The 21,391-nt window shown below is 52.9% G+C and overlaps 1 protein-coding gene across 1 annotated transcript; it reads left to right on the forward strand.

The window, feature by feature from the left end:
- Positions 1 to 1,819: 1,819 nt before the first annotated feature.
- Positions 1,820 to 13,828, forward strand: DUSP4 (dual specificity phosphatase 4; the record flags this gene model as incomplete). The annotated part of the gene is made up of 4 exons (XM_079726676.1): positions 1,820 to 2,258; positions 11,451 to 11,596; positions 12,545 to 12,764; positions 13,435 to 13,828. 4 exons carry the CDS (start codon positions 1,820 to 1,822, stop codon positions 13,818 to 13,820), a joined length of 1,191 nt encoding a protein of 396 aa, XP_079582802.1. The 3' UTR covers positions 13,821 to 13,828.
- Positions 13,829 to 21,391: the final 7,563 nt, after the last annotated feature.

The following is a 21,391-nucleotide window of genomic DNA, read 5'->3' on the forward strand; positions in this document are numbered from 1 at the left end:
CGCGGGTTCAGCGGCCCTTGCTGCCTCTGCAGACCCAGAGTGGAAGACTCGACCCCGCTGCCACCAAGGCCCGGAGCGAGTCCTGTAATTCCCCGCTCGCTGGTTAATTCTCACTAACAAGACTTGGCAAGATGGGCGAATACTTTTTGGCTTCTGTCGTGACCCCACCGCGGCGCGCACACACCCCCTGCCAAAACCGGCCTCTGGGAAACGAAATGCATAAGTAAAAACGGGGGCGGGAAAAATGCGAATTGACATGGAAAAAGCAAAGCAAAGAAACCTGAATCGGCCCTGGAGCGTATTAAATCCTTCACGCGTCAATTTCCCTGGGTCTAGCTTCGCACCAAATGTGGACCCTAATTGTCATTTTCTGAGAAAACAATTCACACGAGTATAAGATGGGTTGAGGACTTTTCCAAAAGCCGAAAACGTCGGGGTTTTTTTTTTTTTCCCGCATCAGGGTTAAATAAACATCTTTAGGAAGCGTGGAAGGGAGTGGCACTCCCGCCTTCCTCCTTGGGAACAACATTCCGGATTCAATTAATGCCTCCCTCCGGGTCGTAAAGCAGCAGACTCCACACCTCACTCCTATTAACTGGGCTTTGGGGCGGGAGGGTTTTCTCTTTCATCGTCTGGGTTGGGGTTTGCCCACGTTCCTCGGGAAGCTATAAAGCTGATTTAACGGTTTAAGATGAAAATCGATCAGGCTAAGGCAGAAGCTCATGGCTGAGGAATCGCAAGAGAAAAAACGGCTGGCGGGCCGAACGCACTCCGTAAGCCTGGGGCGAGGAGGGCCGGGCCGGCTGGGCTGCGGTGCAGGGTTCCCCAGTCCACTTGGGTACGTGGGGGACACCTGCGAGGCTGGTAAGGGGGAAGCACGGAGGTGAAGAGGGATGAAACCTCGGAACCAAGCCCAGGCCTCCGCTAGGCCGGCTTCTCGGCTGGCGACTTTGTTTTCCGCCCGTCGCCGCCGCCACCACCGCGGCGGGGTGCGATGGCTGCACGGCGACTCGGGTCGGGCTGGACGCGGGCCGCGGAGGCCGGGGAGAGGCGCCGCCAAGCTCCATTCACGAAGTCCGGGCGCTGCGGCTCGCCCGCGGGTCGGAGGCCTCCTCCCTCATTCTCTAGGTCTTGGTTTTATGAATGGGCCTGGCGGCGAGAGCCGCGCGCCCTGTTTACTCCGCTCTTTGTGACGTCGCGTCCCCGTGACTGGGCGCGAGCGGCCGGTACTCCATTCACGCGCCCGGGCGGGCGGAGGGGGTGGGACCGGCGGGGCGAGGGGAGTCGCGAGGGGGCGGGGAGCGAGCGCGGGGGGCGGAGCAGGGCTCGCGACCTAGAATGGAAAGAGGCGGGGCCTCGCGAGGTAGTAATGAATCTGCCCCCTCCCGGGGGAGAGCAGAGGAGGATTAATAAATCTATAAGCCGAGGAGAGGAAACTCTGGCTGGGGCAGACCGCGGAGCTCCGGCAGTTCGTGGGGAACGGCGGCCGGAGCAGCACAACGGGCAAAATACAATAGAGGCGACAACGGAAAGAAGCCCTTGGTCCTCTCCCGTAAACACACTCCCCTCCACCGCCACCTCCCCCTTGGCACCGTGCTGCCTGGCGCCCGAGGCCGATCGGACTGCTATGTAACTGCGAGGCTGCGGGAGGAAGGGGACCGGGGAGAAGAGGTTCGGCCGTGGGAGCCTCTAAGGGCCAAGTTTGCGGCCACTTCTGCCCGCGCCCTCCCTTAGCCCCCGCTCGCCCCTTCCTGCAGCCCCGCTGGCCCGGGCGTCCTTCGCCTCCTCGCGTGCCCAGCAGCCGCGGTTCCTGGCGACCATGGTGACGGTGGAGGAGCTGCGGGAGATGGACTGCAGCGTGCTCAAAAGGCTGATGAACCGGGACGAGAACGGTGGCGGCGCGGGCGGCAGCGGCAGCGGCAGCCACGGCGCCCTGGGGCTGCTGAGCGGCGGCAAGTGCCTGCTGCTGGACTGCCGACCGTTCCTGGCGCACAGCGCCGGCTACATCCGAGGCTCAGTCAACGTGCGCTGCAACACCATCGTGCGGCGGCGGGCCAAGGGCTCGGTGAGCCTGGAGCAGATCCTGCCCGCGGAGGAGGAGGTCCGCGCCCGCCTGCGCTCCGGCCTCTACTCAGCCGTCATCGTCTACGACGAGCGCAGCCCGCGTGCCGAGAGCCTCCGCGAGGACAGCACCGTGTCACTGGTGGTGCAGGCGCTGCGACGCAACGCAGAGCGCACCGACATCTGCCTGCTCAAAGGTAAACGCCGGCGCCGGGCGCGAGCTGGAGGGTCGATGCGGCGGGGCTCCGCGGCCTGAGCCTTAGTGGGCAGGAGAAGTGGTGCCTGGAGGGACTCGTGGCTGCGGGATCCCCCCCGCGCACTCCTTTGTGCGTACTGGTGTGTGCGCGTGGTGTGCAAGGATTCTGTGTGTTTGTGTGCAAGCGCGAGCTCCTGAGGTCCTCAGAGACGGCGAGGGCTCCGTCACCTGAAATTCCGGACCCTTCTTGGCGATTCTGCGATTGTTTACAGCCACTAACGGTCTGGCCTTGCGGGCGAAGCGTCTCAGCTGCGTTGCCCACCTTCGAGTCCAGGGAAGTGCTCCCAAGTGCCACGGTGCGGGTGGTGGGGGAGAGGTTAGGCCTGTTGGTTTGGCGTGTCCGGGCCCCGCCCTGAGTCCGACCCAGAGATCCCGAGACATGGGGCAGGGGGTGAAGGAGGGTGAGCGCGGGGATGGGATGGGCCCTGCGGGTCCGGCTGGAAACCAGCCCTTCATAAACGCAAAAACGAAGATCGGCTTGCGGGCCTGATGTGGAGCGATCTGTTCTCTCCTCCCCTGCTGCCCAACTCCGAGCTCCACCTGGAGGGTCGCCAACCCCTCCCGCCTCGGGCTATCCCCAGGCTCCGGAGCGGGAGGCGGGAGGTCCGAGTATTTGGGGAACGCCAGGCGGGACGGGGCCTCAAACTGCGACAAGTGCGACCTTTTGTTCAGACTCGAGTCTCAGATGGCGGCGCGCGCTTAAGTGCGAAACTCTTGGGGAGGGGAGGTCTTGTCAAATGTGCAAGTCGGAAACCCCGAAAGGGTCGAGGGCTACCCAAGTACCTGGAGGGACGGGGGCGCCGACCGCACCTGCCGGGCGTGTCGGGCGGCGGGGAGCTGGCGGGTTGCTTGGGGCCCCTGCCGCGCAGCGCCCCTTCCTCCCGCGCCGCATTCCGCGAGTTCCTTCGCCCGCGGTGGGTCTTGGCCTCCGGAGCCTAGAGGCGTTTCGGACCCGGGCCATCAAAGAGCCGCCCCTTTCCCTGTCGGCGCCCCTGGCCCCCCTCCCTCCTGCCCTGCCCTCTCCAGACCCGCTCACCGGAGAGGAAGGGAGATGGGGCGGGAGGCGCGGCGGAAACCTCTCCCCGCCGCCCCTGCCAAAAAGCACAACACTGCCCAGTGCCGGCGGGCCAGGCTTGCCCCCGTGAACAGCGGGGGACTTTGTTCTCGGCAGTTGTTTCCTGGCCATTTGACCTGTCAGCTGCTGGGGAAATGCTGCTGTTGACCTTTGGTTGAACTACTAAGGCGATTTTGCTGATTTTTCTTTCTCTACGAGGGCGGCCCTAGGCACCTCAGATTGAACCAAACGCTCCTCCCTTCTCCTCCCAGTGCTTTAAGAGAAAGTGCCAGGAAGGGCCTTGCACCGGAAGGCCCGCTAAGCCCGGCGAGCTGGGCGCAGGGGGCCCGGGGCCCCCGCCTGCCCTGGCGCCGAGCTGTGCCGGGAGCCACGCGGCCCCAGACCGGGTAGAGCGCCGGGCTGGGGTCCGGGCTGTTGATGCACGCCTCCTGCACTCCTTCGCATGGTGCCGGCGTGCCCGCGCTCGTGGGGACGAGGAGAGAAATGTCTCTGGGACCAAAGTCCCTTCGAGTGGCAGGGGCTGGCCGGGGTGTTCTCCGTGCCGCGCTGACCTCGATCGCTCCTGATTTGGAGCCCGATCGCGCGCCTGCCTGCGCGGCCCCTGAACCCAGGACCCTTGTCGAGGTAGGGCAGACGCACGTGGGGTCTGGGTTCGTTCTGTTTTGTTTTTCTTCCTGGAAGAAATCCGGAGAGGACCGCCCTAGGGTTTCCGGGCGCGCAGACACTTAGGCCCCGCTCCCGGGGAGAGAGACAGATTTTTAAGGCTTCCGCCTGGGGCTCGCGGCACCTCCCTGGTTCCCCCGAATCCCGCCGGGAGAGCCCGGAGCCAGACCTGTACCGAGAGCCGCCCTGCGGACCGGCCGCCCGGCGCAAGGCAGATGCTAATGTGAAGGCTGCGTTGGACGGGCAGCCTGTGGGTAAAACGACAGTCCCCTGGCGGTTGGCGAGGTGCCTGGCCCACGGAAAAGGCGTGTTTTAAAGGCTGTTTCCTCCCGAGGCCTGCACTGCCTCCTGTTGTCTGCCCTGGTGCGGGCAGGGAGGACCGCCCGCTGCCTCTCCAAGTCCGCATCCTCTGAGCCGGAAAGTGTCTAGGCCTGGACCGAACTTCTCTCTCTCCGGGAACAGGCCCCCCGGGAGGAGCCAGGAGAGGTTCAGCTGGGTTTTTCTAAGCAAAGGGAGCCTGCCTTTGGAAGCAGCCGCCTAAAATTCACAGAGTTTGGGCGCGGGGGGCCTCCTTCCAGCTTGTTCTGCAGTGGTGGTGGAACATCTTTGAGGTTAACTGGGTCCTATTCTATTCAACTTGGCTTATCTTCATTTATGTGCTAAGCAGAGGCGGTCTCCATACAGGTCCTCTTTCTTCTCCTTGCCTTCTACTGAAAAGGCGTCCCTAGTGAGGGCAGAGGGAAATGGGCGTGGTCTGCTCCCCCAGCGCTGCGGGAACGTGCCTGGCGGGGAGGACAGCCATGCCTCCTGCACTCCCATCCCTTGGAGAAGTGGAACGGCAGGAAATGTGGGCTCATGGGCGTGGGGAGCTGGGGACGGGGAACTAAAGGGAAACAGGGGGAGACAAGCCCCTTAGATTATCTTTAGTAAATGCCTTAATTGATTAGGGGTTGGGTCATTTTTTTTCCCACCGGAGTTGTTCCTTTATTTTGCAGCCAATGGGCCTTCCTGGGCATCTCATTTCATGCGCAGTGGTGGGTGTGGAATAAAAGTGGTCAGACATTAAGCCAGTGGAAGACTGATTGTTGGTGTCTGCCGTCCTGGAGGGAGAGGAAAAACAGCTGGGCATTTTCAGAAGTTCTATTACCCTTCCTGGCCACAGGCTATCTAATTCTACCAATTAATTGCATTTTTAAAGGCCGATTTTCCTATTTCTGCCACTTTGGAGGGCAGAAAGTTGGTTACTCATTGCAGGCAGTTAATAACTAATACCGCAGGCAAGAATTCACAGTTTAGAGTAAACTTCACTTACTATCAATGAAATACTATCTGGCCTTTACATTCCTAATATTACCCAAGGTTTGCTAAAAGCAGTAACCCAAATCACTACATTTTCTGCTCTTTTGGCTAGTAAAAGTTTCCCATTGGGATAAAGGGTTTTTTTAAGCTCATTTTATTTGAAATCCTGTAAGACATTCTTCGGGACAGTTTAGAAAGTTTAGCTTTTCAGATTTTATTACAGTACACATCTCCTTTGAAGTCCCCTTCTCGCTCCTCATAGATCCTTGGAATAGGGTTTTAGACAACCGCTCCCACCCCATCCGCCCGGGGTCAGTAGAGAAAGATAAAAAGAGCATTTTCTTACCCTAACAGAAGTCTTCCTTTACCTCCCACAGTCTCCAAATAAATCAGTCTGTTATGCCGAAGATGTCAGGTATAAAAACATTATCTTACTTTTCCTTCTATCTAAAATTCATCTCAGCCCATGACCTTTGTCCATTCTTATTCAAGTTCTGATTTAAAAGCTGTCCTGGAGCTGTTTTGAGAAACTGGGAAGATCAACTAAATACTCCAGCTTCTCCTTCCAGGTTGGAAGTCACCTACCCAGTAGTCCCCAGGCCTGATCATACAGCCCTGGCATTATGCTTCCTGTGAAAACAGCCACTAAGGCCCGTAATGGATGCTATGGGTGGGGTTCGGGTGACTGTCATCTGTCTTTTCTTTCTCTGTGTCCATTTGCCCTGCCCATCCCCGTTTCCAGGAGGTCAGTGGCATCAAACAGCAGAGTCCTGGGGGATGCTGAGGTTGAACACCTCTTTCACCCAAAGGCAAAAGGACTGGCTTTTCTCCTTGCAAACAGGACACAATGCCCGTGACAGCCAAGAATTGTTAGAATTACAAAAAAAAAAAAAAAAGTAGGCCTTAAAGGTAATTCCTAACCCCTAGTCGAAGGCCTTAAAGAATTGTAAGGAATGAAGCAAACTCACTACTCTTTGCATCATTTGAACTGGATGTTTCCAACCAACAAAAGCAACGAAAGACAGGGTGTAGGTGTAAATTGAGAGTGACAACCTGACTGTCTGTAAGCCTATCACAGCTCCCTTGGGCTTGTCCTGGATGCTTACAGGAAAGGTAGGCTGTCCCCACCAAGGTGGGCTGCACAGAGAACTCAGAGAGGAGAAAGGGTGGCCTTTTTAAAGAGCCAAGAAATTCCTTGAAAAACTCAGAACATCTGAAACCAGGTAGCTGGTGTCCTTGCTGGGAGGCAGTTCCCATCTAACAAAGAGGAAGTTTGAGAGGAAGAAATGTAGACTCTCAGCGGAAGGCGGCTTGCTGAACGGAGCAGATAGCACAGAAGGACTCTGGGAGGGGCTGCAAACAAGGCCCTGGCTGAGTGTGGCATCAGGTGTCAGCCCAGCTGGCCCAGGACCGAGGTCTTGACACCGAGCCCCAAGAGGAGAAGCCCATTTAGCTAAACTGGAAATGCTGCTCAGCAGTTAGAGGGGCGCTTCCTAGGTCAACACCCACATCAAGGGAAGTTCTCAAAGCCAAAGGACGTTCGAATGTCCCCAGACTTGCCTGCTGGGCAACATTTGCCTCGTATTGATAAGCTGTCCCAAGAGAGCGAGGCCATGAGCCCTGTCTGTGAATGGGTGATATTCTGAGCGTGGAGAGGGTCACGCGGAAAAACTGGCAGCCACGTTAAGATCCGTGACCATCGTCACCACCAAGAGACAGTCTTTCCCATCACAGACCCCATTAAGAGTCCTATTATGGTGAGACGACCAGCACTACGCCAGCCTGCCCTTTCCCAAGGACTTTCTCACACATTCACTCCCACCCCTGCATGAGCAGGAGGCCAGCCAGTTGTCAAAGCTAAAGTTTCTGTGTGAGAAGATGAAAAGAACACAGAATGGAACTGTAGATGTAGTTATTCCTCAGGGGAATCAAGTGGAAAATTATAGTCCTTTTTCCCCCGCGCCCCCCAAGACTCTCAAATTTTAAAATGAAGTTGAGAAAACGAGAGCTTTAAGACTAGAAGGTATATTGTTAAATAAGAACATGAGAAAAACAGGTCAAAATTAGTCAGCATGTCTGTTACAGAATTACATGCAATAGGACGTAGGAGAAAACCAGGTGGGAATTCATTGGCGTTTGTGCTGTGAAAATGTGTTCAGAAGATGGAAATATAGGTCTTGAGGCACCTGCTGTCAGTTTGTAGTTTGCAAATAAGTACTTTGTGGACATTCAGGATCACAGAACGTTGGAACTTAGAGATGATATCGTCTGGAATCCCTACATTTTGAGGGTGGAAAACAGGACTTAGAGGGAATGTGTTAGCTGGGCTTCCACAGTCGGAGCTGGGACGCGTCCACACCTGTCTGCTTTGCCCACCCTGCACATCTGCAGGGGTCACGGGGTAGAGCGTTCCCCTCCGGGTCTACAGTGGCAATAAGCTTTCCCTCTCATGAGTTTTGGATAAAACTTGGAGATCTAAATCTAGCTCTTACTGAAAGGGCCGAGGCTCTGCTACCTGCACAGATGTGGGCTGGGGTGGGAGGTACGGAGGAGAGAGGGCTGGGAACAGTCTTCTTCAATCCCAGCCACCCTAAGAAATTCAGTTTCATTTCTGCCACGACCCAGTATAGGGCTACTCTATATACTTCGAGATGATTTGAAATGTTTTTTTAAGTGAAAGGATCCGTGTGCTTATTACGTAATTTGAGCTCTTAAAATACATTTTTTTTCCCAAGAGATGTAAGACGTGAGTGGTACCCTCCAGTAGCTCATCACCTGGCCAGGTGTCTGTAGCCCCACACTGACGGGGCTAATGCCACACTCGGGCTGGAGTAAAGGCAGTGTGTGGGGGAAGAAGAGCCAGCAAGTGCCTTTAGCTGAAGTCCCTGTGACGGGGACCGTCACTCTGAAAGCACAGTGCTGTGAAATTACACGCTCTGTAAATGCAGTGCATTCAAGTAGCTTCTATTCTATTGCATTAAATAGAAAAATGCTGGTCACGGCTCCTCCATGACTACCTGGAAAAGCACCAGAAAGAAGCAGTTTGGTGAAGTGTCAGCAGCGCTCTGTTCACATCCCTTCTGTTTCTGCGTGAAAACTTTCTTCGCGTGATGAAACCAGCAGGCAAGCCCCCTAGAGAAGGCCCACCAGGGAGGCAGCAGTGGGCGAGCAGCAGGGTGGGCTCCTGATGGCCAGGTTCAAAGTGGCTTTCAGGCCCCTTCTGTGGGCTGAATGCCGGTCCCGCCCTTACCTGGGAGCTGCCCTGCACCTCCGTTTCCTCTTCTGTAAAACTGGGGCTTGTCACGCCTTCCTCTAGGGCTACTGGTTGGATACCTGTGTGGGAAGAGCCTGACACATAAGGAACACTTCCTTTTAAGAGGGTCTGTCATTTTTATGAACACGCATGGGATACCTGGAGGTGGCTTCCTGGCGTGTGGCCTCGTGGGGTGTGGACTGAATGGCCCCTGACTTGCACTCCTGTGTCTGCACTGCCTCGCCTGTGAGCTCCAGGCCCACCAGGGCACGTCCAGCTCATCCGAGGGCCTGGCCTCAGTGCAGCACCTCGGCCCCAGAAGGAGATCCTTTGGTGATGCTCCTTGTAACTACCAGCCACAGACGGCCCCCAAAGCTAGCAACGGCTCAGGAGGGAAAACCTTTCCACTGCTGCCACCGAGGGACGCAGCCCTCACCTTGTTCCTATCCCTTGAACAAATCTGCTTCTTCACTTAGTTCCTTTCTGCCTGTTCTCTGAAAACCCCCCAGAGGGAACAGACTTTTCAGTAATCGTGTTTTTCCACTTTGTTGTAATGGTGCCTTTTCTTGACCGTTGCTGTCTCTCTGTCCTGTTATGAGCAGCCTGGGGGTGACGACAGACAGCCCCCCTCAGGCTGGGTCTGGCCTCTGGGCCGCCTGCACCCTCCCCTGCACACCACACCCCCAGGGTCAGCCGCAGGCTCGGAGCCCTCCGAGGGTTCTGCTGGGCCCTCCCCGTCCCGGATTGATTGATGGTTGACCCTGGGAGGTAGCAGGTGTCCCTGACTGGGCAGGGCACTCGGGGCTCAGGAAGTGCCCAGTACCTGTTCTTCTGCTGTCTTAACTACCAGCTCTCAAGATGCCTACTGGAAAAAATAAGTAAAGCCCAGGAGGAGAAGGCTGTCCAGGGTCTGAGAAGTTGCCAGTAAAGCTGAAGTCACCTGTAGGTCCCTCAGGGCTGCTCTTCCTCTGTGACCTTGGAGCCAGGCCCTGGCCCTCCTGTGACTGTTGGCCTGCCTGTCTAGGTGATGAGCTTTTGGAGAGCACCACTCATGCCTTGCATCTCTTTGAAAAAAATGTATTTTACTAGCTCAAAGTATGTAATAAAGACACGGATCATCTTACTTAAAAAATTTCAAATCCTGTAGAAGTCTCTAGAATAACAAGTGATGGCTTTTCATATAGATGATCAACCTCCGTTGGTCGAGTGACCCATTTCTCCTTCCGCTTTCTCCAAAGGGCAGCATCTCCAGAAGTTTCCCATCCCAGGGGCCCATCCCAGGGACTTCAGCTAAAGGCACTTGCTGGCTTTTCTTCCCGCACACACCGCATTCGGGGCAGTGGTGCTTACAGCTTTACAGGGAAAGGGGACAGATGGGGGTGATAACGGGGGCCGGGGAGGCCGCTCCTGTGACGAGAAGTCCACGGAGGCCACCAGCACATCGGAAGTGGGCAGTACTGGCCCCTCTAGCAGGTTTTCCCTCCAGGGAGGCTGGTCATTATGACTCAGCAGGAGCCGGGGCCTGGGACCAGAGAAATATCCACTTAGAGCCTGCGGGAGGGAGTGGGGTAAACAGGAGGCCTCCAATCAGAGAGGAAAAAATGTCTGCCCTGTTTCTGGAAGCCATAGTGATGTGGCGAACGTAATTTTCTTTCCTCTCCAAAGCGGAAGTTTCTAGGGTTGGGATTCAGGGCAAGTAATTGACTAACCGTCACATGTTGGAAAATTGCTTTGCACAGTGGTGATCGGGAACAGTGGCACCCACCCCATCACTTAGTCATAAAGACGTAACGGGCTAGCTGCCTACGTGACCATCAGTTGAGTGGTTGTTCCAGAACCCGCAGACCCTACTGAATTCATTTAGAATCCATCTTTGGTCCAACAGAAACTGCAAAAATAAAAATACAAGCAGGGCCAAGCCTTGACAATAGATGGTAAGTGTCCCGCAAAGGGAAGTCCCAGAGATCACAAGAAAATCAGAGCTACGGGCTGAAAGTCTCTCTTCTTGGTGTGTTTCACTGCCTGCCTCTGCCCGCATCTCTGCCCACATCTCTGCCCACATCTGCCCAGCTGGCCCTTTCCTGAATGGCACTAACACTTTTCCAGAGAAGTTTGCCATTTATCTCTTTTTACTTAAATGACCTCCCTTCCCCGGAAGACGACCCCACAGAGAACCATTCCAGGGCTTAGCAACTCTCAGGTCAGGAAATCCTCCCTTGCCCCAAACCTGTATGTAGCAAGAGGGATTTATTTAGATTTAAGCCCATTTGCTCTCATTTTGGCCCCATGTCCATGGAACCAGCTGTTCATGGGGCCGTGCGATTGGCATCTGTTCTGTTGCTGAGATCCAGAAGGGCCGGTGCCAGGGTAATAGTTTTTTATTCTCTCCCACATTGGAGAACCTCTCTAAAAGAAGGGCTGGAGCTGGGGGATGACAGACATTTTTGTAGGGCCCAGGGGCCAGCTGAAGGCTGCCTTAGTGCTCATGGAAACCCCCAGTGGCTATTCCCTCTTTCTTTGTCATCACTGTAAAGAAATTATCCCTTCTTCATCTCCCCTGCACACCCTCCTTTGTGCATCTGCATCCCAATCCGAAGTCTTGTCCCTAAAGCTTTCATCCCGGCTTTCAGGATGCAGTCTTGGACGAATGTAGTCTCCGCATCTCAGGGAAAAACGTCTCCACAGCCATTATCTCTGGGCCCACAGCGCCACCCAGTGTCAAATGTAGGTACAACCAGCCCCAGCTTCCCAACAGCTCTCCTCCATCAGGTAGGATTCAAGTTCTTTGTGGTTTCCTGCTGGCTCAGTGACCCCATTAACCTGAATATCTTTCTCCTTTACAGGTGGCTATGAGAGATTTTCCTCCGAGTACCCGGAATTCTGTTCCAAAACCAAGGCCCTGGCAGCCATCCCACCTGCTGTGCCGCCAAGCACCGCCGAGTCCTTGGACCTGGGCTGCAGCTCCTGCGGCACCCCACTGCATGACCAGGTGTGAAGAGGACTGCTTGTCAAAGGCTTTGGACGCAGTGCCTCGCTTTGGGGAGAATGTGTTGAGTGTCGGGGTGTGATGTTAGGTGGAGTCCACTATTCCTTGGAAGTCTTTCTCTTGCCTCTCTTATTACCCTCACCTAAGAAAAGAATATAAACACATACGTCCCCGACTTAGCCTCTAGAGTTGTGTGCACACAAGCAAGGAAGGAGGCCAGAAGCATGTGGGCTGCTCTGTAGGAAGCCAAAACCCCAGCCCCGATTCAAAACAGTTCGGCTGTCCGCCCCCCCATACAAGTTAATTGTAAATGCTAAATGGACATCAATGATCAACCAACCCTTCTCCCAAGAAAACCAGCTTATGCCACTACATTTCTTACAAGCCCACCTCTTCCAGCCCTTTCCTTTAGAGGGAAATGGAGTGAATTTATGGGGTCCAGCAACCCTGCTCCCCAAATCCGAGATCACTTGTGTTGATCTGACTCAGAAAGGTGTCATTAGTGAAGCCAGCGTTACCTCATTTTGCCAGGATGCCTCCTCTTGTGTGTGAGGTTGACATGGCGTCTGCTTTTCATCTGCCAATGAAGGCGCATCCAACCAAATAAGTGCCTAAGCCGCGTAGCTCAGTGGTAGCGCGTGTAAGCTCTTCACGTCACAAACAGTGGGGCACGGCCAGTTTCATTTGTCATGGGGGAAGTGGTCTGCCTGAACCAGCGGGTGGGGCCCATAGCAGAGCAGAAAGGCCAGAGCCCATCCCGGGGCCCGAGCGGCACACGGGAAACCTGGAGGGGCCAGGTCCACGGGCAGTGTCCCCAGGGCCCGTGAAAACCCACCTGAGACTGGCTTCCCTCTCCCCACCCTACATGTCCCAGCCCCCTGCCCAGTTGCCTTTCACTTAACGACGTTTGCCCGTGGTGGGGGGGCGCTTTGTTTTCCCTTTCTGGTGCAGGGGGGTCCCGTGGAGATCCTTCCCTTCCTCTACCTCGGCAGCGCCTATCACGCAGCCCGGCGAGACATGCTGGACGCCCTGGGGATCACAGCCTTGTTGAATGTCTCCTCTGACTGCCCGAACCACTTTGAAGGACACTATCAGTACAAGTGCATCCCGGTGGAGGACAACCACAAGGCCGATATCAGCTCCTGGTTCATGGAGGCCATCGAGTACATCGGTAGGCTGGCTCTGGCCAGGGTGCTGGGTCCTCCCAGGCCAGGGTGCTGGGCCCAAGTCTGGCGGAGGGAGGATGGGAGGGAAGAGGGAACCACGTGGTACTGGTGTGTGGAAGGAGGGACTTAGGAAGGGCCATATCCGGGGGGGGGCTGCCTGTTTCCCCTCTTCCTCAATAGGAAGGCTTGCCCGTGGGGTGTTGTGCAGGCCCTGGATAGGATGACGGGCTTAGGCAAACAGCAGGTGCTGTTAGCTTACAGAGCCAAGAACCTTTTCCTTGGACGTCCCCAGGTGCCCAGAGGATGACTCTGGGGATGGGGAGGGAGACAAAGGGAGGATTGGGTCATTGTTTTTGTTCCCGCAAATGAAAACCCTGCGGTGTGTGCCGGGATTGCACCAGCTTCAGCTGGCGTATTTGCTAAGCGTAGTACCTTTGTTTGCTTAATTCTCCGAAATACCCTAGCGGGGGTGGAACTCTAGAAGCCCCCCCACCGTGGGTTTCCCCCCTGCGCGGCCTCAGCCTGGGAGGCGCTGTTCCTTCAGGGGTTCAGCCGCAGGGCCCCCTCTTCTCCAGTCCCCCCCGCACCCTCGTCCCGGCTGAGGCCGCCTGCAGCCGCCTTCCGGGAAGGATGGGGACCTGGGCGCCGCTAACGGCGCGCCGCTCTCTGCCCCAGATGCGGTGAAGGACTGCCGCGGGCGCGTGCTGGTGCACTGCCAGGCCGGCATCTCGCGCTCGGCCACCATCTGCCTGGCCTACCTGATGATGAAGAAGCGCGTGAGGCTCGAGGAGGCCTTCGAGTTCGTGAAGCAGCGGCGGAGCATCATCTCGCCCAACTTCAGCTTCATGGGGCAGCTGCTGCAGTTCGAGTCGCAGGTGCTGGCCACGTCCTGCGCGGTGGAGGCCGCCAGCCCGTCGGGGCCGCTGCGCGAGCGGGGCAAGGCCACTCCCACCCCTACGTCGCAGTTCGTCTTCAGCTTCCCGGTCTCCGTCGGGGGGCACCCGGCGCCCAGCAGCCTGCCCTATCTGCACAGCCCCATCACCACCTCCCCCAGCTGTTAGAGCCTCTCGGATCCTCCCTCCCCTACACCCTTCGGCTCTCAGCCCGGGGTTGGGTGGTGCCCTGTGCGGGCAGCAAGCAGGTCGGGACTGGCCCGCAGGGGGCGACAGAGCTCCTTCCATCCATCTCTCTTTGGCCAACCGGGGGGCCAGCTAGAATGGCAATACGGACTTCGAATACATATTTAACGCAAACAAACACAACACTCCAACTTAGAGCAATAATGTCTTCCTCAGCAGGCAGGGAAGACCTGGGTTTTGGTTTGTGCGTCAGTTTTACTTTTCAGATAGGAATTTCTTACCTCATTTTTTTCAGCAGTAAGGCTTAGGAAACCCACAGATCCTGGCAAATGTGCCCACCCAGTTTTATTGAGGGGGAGGGGAAGGGAGGGAGGGGAGGGAAAGGGACAAGATAAAAACAAGTTTGCCAGAAGTGCCTGGTTCTGTGTGCTTGGTCCTTTTGTTGTTGTAGTTACAGGATTTTTTTTTTTTTTAAGAAATCTTTTAGGACATGGTTTTCCTTTCCAAGTCACCACCAACAGGTGAATAATTATGCTTAATAATAAATAAAGGTATTTATTAAGAATCTCCTCAGAGTATGTAAGTACAAAGAGTCTAGTGATGGTGAATTTAGAATATATTTATGTTAATGTGGATCAGCAGAGCACAATAGCATGCAGACGTCAAAGCAGTTAGAAAGTTAAGTGGTGTGTACAAGTTAGCATGATGATCAGCTTGCGTTTGTTACCGCTGAGAAGGGGGCAGGGTGGGGTGGGAGGAGGAAGAAAGGAAGGGACTACTTTTTCATTCCAGCCTCCCTCGGTATCCGCCGGGGATTGGTTCCAGCACCCCTTCCCTCCATCGCGGATACCCAAATCCGTGGATGCGTAAATCCGCTGATTCTTGCATCCGCGGATACTGCATCCGCGCATACTGCATCCGCGAATACGGAGCGTGAAGCGCACTTGGTTCTTGGGCACATGGGCCACTGAAGCGATTTGAAACCACAACAATACAACCGTTTCTGGTGATCAATAACTCACTTTGGCGGTGGAAGCATTTTTCTCATAGACCTGCCTGAGAACTTGTATATCATCTGTGATACATGCCATATCATATAAGGTGCTCCTAAAAAAAATTGGGCGCAATTCAGTGTTTCCTGCAGTGAATCATTTGGCAAGGCCATTGGGGAACCCAGCTAAGAGAGACAGACCCGACATGGATCCTTTTGGAAGTGGAAGCACCATCTCTTTTCTCTTTTGCATCAATCAGAGTTTTTAATTTTAGGGAGTTTTTAATTTTAGGGGGTTTGCTTGGAATGAAGGACACCAACAAATTCTTGCGTTCTTAAAATTCGAGGGGTCGGTGAATATTTTTAAAGTGAATAGGTGAATAAAAAGAAGGGAGCGGACACCCCATTTCAGGTCCCGTGGAAGTCTAGGACAGCAAGAGAGAGTGAGTGAGGAGTCAGGCAGACCCTGCAGGGGAGCTGGCTGCTCGGCTTCTGTGACAGGCGTCCAGGGCACTGGAGTGCCATCTTAGAATCCTTTCTTGGGATACTGCCATTTTCAGGGCCCTTTCCAGATGGAGGAATGGCTTTTGGAGAAAGGAGGAGGTGGGTTGGGCTTGGGGGGAGGGAGAACGGAACAAACCACGTGTTATTTAATTTGTAGTATCGTGGAACAGTGTTGTTACCCAGTGCCAGGGTAGAGGTAATTCCAAACTTGTCTAGAAGCGAGAGCATGCTTTTTGGTTTTGTTTTTTGGGTTCTTTTTAGCCCTCTGAGGATCTAAGTGATGCACATTCTTGCTCACCCATAAATAACTTCAAGCCTCAAGGTTGGAATAGTGTTGGAATGCTCCTTCTCAGCCCCACATCCCAGAGAGGACCAGGTTCCTTACATTCCTTCCATAAACATGAACCTGTGTTGGCATCATTGGTCCTGCCTTTCCCAAGCCCTGTCTGAAAAAATGTGGGTTCCCACAAGCACATAGGCCCACAGGAGGGACTGCTTGAGAGAGGAGGAAAAGTAGCTTTTTACAGAATGAGTGTACATTGACCAAAACTTGTGTATCCTGCTTTCCCAGACTGGATCCCAACCACACGGTCGGAGCCCAGGACCCACCCCAGACAGGTCTTTTCCCTGCTTTCCAATTCAAGTCTTCTGTCACAGCGTCAAACCACTATTTATAAAGCCATTTTCTTTGTACTCAATAGCAGCCCCCAAACTCTTAGAAATCAAATAGGAAATTGGCTTGATTGGAAACAGGGATTTGGGTCACTATTCCCCCATCAGAAGCCTCTTTGATGACTTGGAATAGCTGTAATGAAGACAGCACCGCAGGGTCTGTCCAAATGGCCAGTGGGTTTCAACAGGTGTCTCTCCCATGGAGTGATTTCTGGTGACATGAAATATGTGTCATGGCTGGAAAGCATTGCCACTTACACCGAAGACCAACTGTGCTGTTGACAAAGGCAGTAGGCACTCTGGATCTTCCGTAGAGACTGGAGAATGCTGCCGGTTCCCTCCCGGCATCTCTGTATGACCCAAGTGTGTTTGTGGAGCTTCCCCCAAGCAGTATTCGGCTGAAGCCGCCTGTGAGCCAGTGGCCGGGAGCTCCCAGCCTCAGTCGTGGCCTCCTGAGACCATTTTCCTCAGGTACCCATCCTAGCCCAATTCCAGAGAGTTACCCAAAAGGTTGGGAAGCCATGAGAAAAAATGTAGAATCTGCGGGAAGGTGGGAAGAGGGAGGTGGGACGGGTGATTCAAATGTGAGGGGAAGGGGCTGTGAGGTTGGAGGGGCCGCCAAGCCTTTAGTTGGTTAAGTGGTGGTTCGCCCTGGCTGCCCGTCAGCCTCAGCTGGGGACCTTTGAAACCCTGCTAGCAGGCGATCCCAGACCAAGTACAGCAGGATTTCTGGAGGAGGGACCCAGGCATCAGTAGGTTTCAAAGCTCCCCAAGTGCTTTCCGTGTGTAACCAAGTTTGGGAAGCTACTTTCTGGATGGCAAGGTGCTCTTGGAGGCTGGGTCTTGATAACACAGAGCTGGCTTGTCTGGCAGAAACCACAGCCAGGGGTTTGTCACTAGTTCAGCGTGGACTCATGGCCAGTCCCCTCAGCTCCACTGAGGGACAAGATGGTTTCTGTCAGGAGCTCAGGGGCCACATGACCTCCTGAACGAGGCGCCCTTTCAGGCCCCTCGAAAGCCAGCTGATCTGCGGAGCGTTGTTAGGAAACCGAATACAGTGTCTGGCTGTTGATGTTCTTCCCTCAAAGTTTCCCTGTCTATCGAGAGGGCTGGAGAGTGCCACCTCTTTGAAGAGGACCCTGCCTTTCCTTAGAGTTTATGAGTCATAGGAGAAAGAGGCTTCTTCAAGACAGAGCAATGCAATACTTGTAACTTCTGTAAATAGCCCCATCTTTCAGAGTGATGTCATTTCTACATTTGATATGCTTGTATTTCTGTAGGATGTATATAGTCTAGGGGATTTTTTGTTTGGTTTTGTTTTTTAGAAAAGTCAAACATGTCAGTTTTTATTTATTGCTTGAAAAAAAGATCATTTGAAGAAAAATAAATACATTTTCAACCACCTCTGGCTTGGTTTATCCTTTCCTGAAAAACTGAGCTGATATCATGACTTGGGAGATCTGGGTCATTTGATAATCTTGTGCACTGCATACCATCTCCCGTGGAGACAGGCTGGTCAGCTCTGTGAGCTCCCTAAACACCACTCAAGGAAGGTGACAGGAGAAGGCGGATAGGAATCTCAAGAACCTGATTTCTCTAGTCAGAGAGACAGGACAAAGTGAAGGATAAGAGACAGATGTCCTTCATCTGAGAGTCTCCTTTGTGCCAAGCACAGGATGGAGTGATAAGGATGGTTCCCAGGTGGGAGAAGTCAATCTTAAATAGTCTAAAGCACAAGTGACTAGGGCTATAACCAAGGAGTTACCCCACCCTTCCCCATCAATAACGAGGGGGTCCAGCCTGGCTCACAGAATCTTAGGAAATTTTACGGACCTCATGTTCCCTCATATTCTGTAGCATGGAAATAGCAATATGCTTCCAGACAGAAGAAATAAACGGATGAAGATGATATGTCAGTGGTTCCCCAATGCTGATCTGGGCATTGCTTCTATCAGATTCCACTGGTACAGATTTCCCAAATTGTAAACCAAAATCATGTTAGTAAACATGTCTGTCCACTGTGTCGTTGTTATTTCACATTATTTTAGAAGCACTGGCCAATGCAATTAGCAAGGGAAAGAAATGAGGTACACAGTTTGGAAAGTGTGAGGCCAAATTATCTGCGGATGATATGTATCTGAAAAACACCAGGGAATCAACTGAAAAACTATCAGAAGTGAGAGAATTCAGCTAGTAGTTGATTGCAAAATTAACATGAAAAAATCAATAGCTTTCCTATATGAAAATATCAATTAAAAATAAAATAGAAGTAGTAGATCCCATTTACAATATCAGCTTAAAGATAAACTGCCTACAATAAATTTTACCAGAGATAGGCAAGACCTAGCTGATGGACATGGTAAAGCGCTACCAAGGGACATAGAAGAACATCTGAAAAAAGCTGAAAGACATACTGCGTTCTTGGATGAAAAGACTCCTTATTGAAAAGATTTTATTTCTCCATAAATTAACCTATGCATTTAATATCATCTCAATCAAAACACCAACAGGATTTGGGAGGAACATGGCAAAATGATCCTGATTTCACCTGAAGAAACAAATATGCAGGAAAATTAAAAAGAAAAGAGTCACAATGTTGGGGGGTAAGATTTATATCCTTTTGTATGGGCATCTATCACTATTGTGATAAAAATAGTTTTAAATTTTTTATAGGAGATTATTTTAAAGATAGAGATCCTTGGGCTCATCTAAGACATTGAGTCAGAGACTGCACAAACTCCCATCAAGAGATTCTGACTTACAGCTGGTTTCAGGACTGCCTGATACAGGCTTGACCTCTAGCGTCTCCCTTCCCTTCAATCCCCTGCCGTTATAACAACCCGCAGCCCATAATTATTCTGATCACATCACTATTACTGTAGCAACTTACCCAAGAACATAGTTGTGTAAACCAACAACCATTTTCCTTTGCTCAGGAATTTGGAGATTAGAAAGCTGGGAAAGGCTCTGCTGGGTGGTTCTCACTGGGGTCTCTCCTGCGGCCACTGTTGGCTGGGCTGCTGTCATCTGGGGGTTCGGCCAGGCTGGCCATCCAAACGGCTCATTCACATGACTGGCAGTTGATCTGGCTGTCGACTCACAGACTCACAATTCAGTTGTGACTGTCGCTTTGAGCGCCTACATGCACCCTCTCCAGTCGAGCAGTCAGAGTCCATACAAGACGGATGAGAACTCCAGCGAGAGTATTCCAGCCAGCAAGGTGGATGCTCCACCCCCTTCTAGGGTCTGGTTTCAGAAGTCACAGAACATCACTTCCTCTCGACTATATCAGTTGTAGCAGTTTCAAGCCTGCTCAGGTTCAAGGGGAGGCGAGCCCAACCCTGCCTCTGGATGGAAGGAATGTCAAAAATTCATCGTAGTGGGCTTCCCTGGTGGCGCAGTGGTTGAGAGTCCGCCTGCCAGTGCAGGGGGCACGGGTTCGTGCCCCGGTCCGGGAAGATCCCACATGCCGCGGAGCGGCTGGGCCCGTGAGCCATGGCCACTGAGCCTGCGCGTCCGGAGCCTGTGCTCCGCAACGGGAGAGGCCACAACAGTGAGAGGCCCGCGTACCGCAAAAAAAAAAAAAAATTCATCGTAGCCATTTTTCAAACCACCACACCAATAAACAGAGAGTTACCTAGGAAACCTGAAAATGCACATTTCACCCCTAATCCAGAGACATTGGTCATCCAAGATCTCGTCCAAGGACCAAAACACAGCTTTTGACCACTATGCATACTGTCTGCTTATGCTATATTGGCCCCATGTGATCCAGAAAGCATCATAAGATAAACCTAACCTTAGGTAAAAAAATGCTGGAAAGTAGAAAGCTGAAAAAGCACATTCTGAGGAGGAAATAAAGGCAGGAGCTTTTGAAGTCACCACCGATTTCAGCTCCTGCGCCTCTCCCCATTAGCGCTTACGTCAAGTTTGTTCAAGTTCACCTGAGGTGTCTTTCCTGCTGCACAGTGAATGGCACAGGGACCAACTGAGCGCACAATATGAACAGTTAGAGAGAATTGTTCTGGATCCTCCACGACCAGTGGGCAGAGCTACTGAAACCCTGTGTCTGGCGGCCAGGCTGGGACAGGCGGACAAAGGTCTTACCCAGGATCTCTGGGTAAGACAGACGCATCCCCACAAGCCCCTGCTAAGATTCTTTTCCCTGGATCTCTGGAGGCACATAGAGCTACAGGGCTGGGGAGGTTTAGACTGGGATTTTCCTCCAAGGATGTTAGAGCAAGTAACATCCGTCATGTGGGCACACATCTGCTACCTCCCAACAGTGGGTCTTAGATAAGAGCTGAGTTTGACAAGCCAGCTTTTAGACCTTCTCACCCCATGAACACAAAAGAGCTCTGTCTACAGAGCAAGCCCCACACTAAGTTAGCTTCCCAGCTGCAGGTGAAGAGGGGAAGGTGCGGACTTCATACGTAGCAGGAGAAAGAATAAGATGAATGTGCTCATCTTGAGGTGTGAGGACCTTACCCAACGGGGAAAATGTCGTCCAGTGGGTGTCGTGAGTTCTGACCAGTTGGATGGGCCTCTTCTCTTCCTGGAAGAGAGAGGCTGGATGGACAAGTTAAAAACAAGGCGAAAGGGACAGTTTCTCCAACACGTACTTTTCTTTAGAGAAAAGTCATCTCTTACCCTAGAGATTGCGGATTTCATGACTTGTTCCGTAAAGATTTGGTCCAGCCCAAGGACCCAGGGGTCGAAGAAGTGTGCACTTCATTGTGCAGGAATTAGCAAAGGACCCATAGGAGTTCCAGGGAGCTCACTGCTGACAGCACAGACAGAAGAAGAGGGAGCCCTGACGATCTTCTGGAAATGGTGCTGAAGTCTCTCGTGAAAGCAGGGAATCTATTCTTAACCAGAGCAGTAGCTGAGGAAACTGGCTCCCCACTAGTTGCCATGGGGAAGTTCAGTGGAAAAGCTCCGGAACTTGACCTTGGAGTTCCAGGCATCTCCATCATAGTGTTCCCAAGCTGACTCTGCATCACCACTTTGGGTGGTTGTACAGCTCTTAAATTTAGTAAATTTACTAAACAAACAAACAAACAAAACCTGACTTTTACACTTAAAATGGGTAAATTATACACCAATAAATTTGTTTAATGATAAATACATGAAAATACACGAATATGAATACATATGTTCACCGTCCCAAACTTCAAAGAACACAAATACATACAAGGAAAAATGGAAGTTCCTCTGTCTCTATATCCCTGCCCTACACCCTACTTTCTTTTACTTTCAGTAACCAGAATGAGCCATTTGGTGCAATTACCTCAAGACTTTTATTTATGCATTTTATAAATTTATGTGTTTGACAGTGCTGGGGAGCAAAGTTTGCCACCCCTAAATGCCTTTTTGCCATGCAGAT

The sequence above is a fragment of the Hyperoodon ampullatus genome (assembly GCF_949752795.1).
Source record: "Hyperoodon ampullatus genome assembly, chromosome: 20".
NCBI lineage: Eukaryota > Metazoa > Chordata > Mammalia > Artiodactyla > Ziphiidae > Hyperoodon > Hyperoodon ampullatus.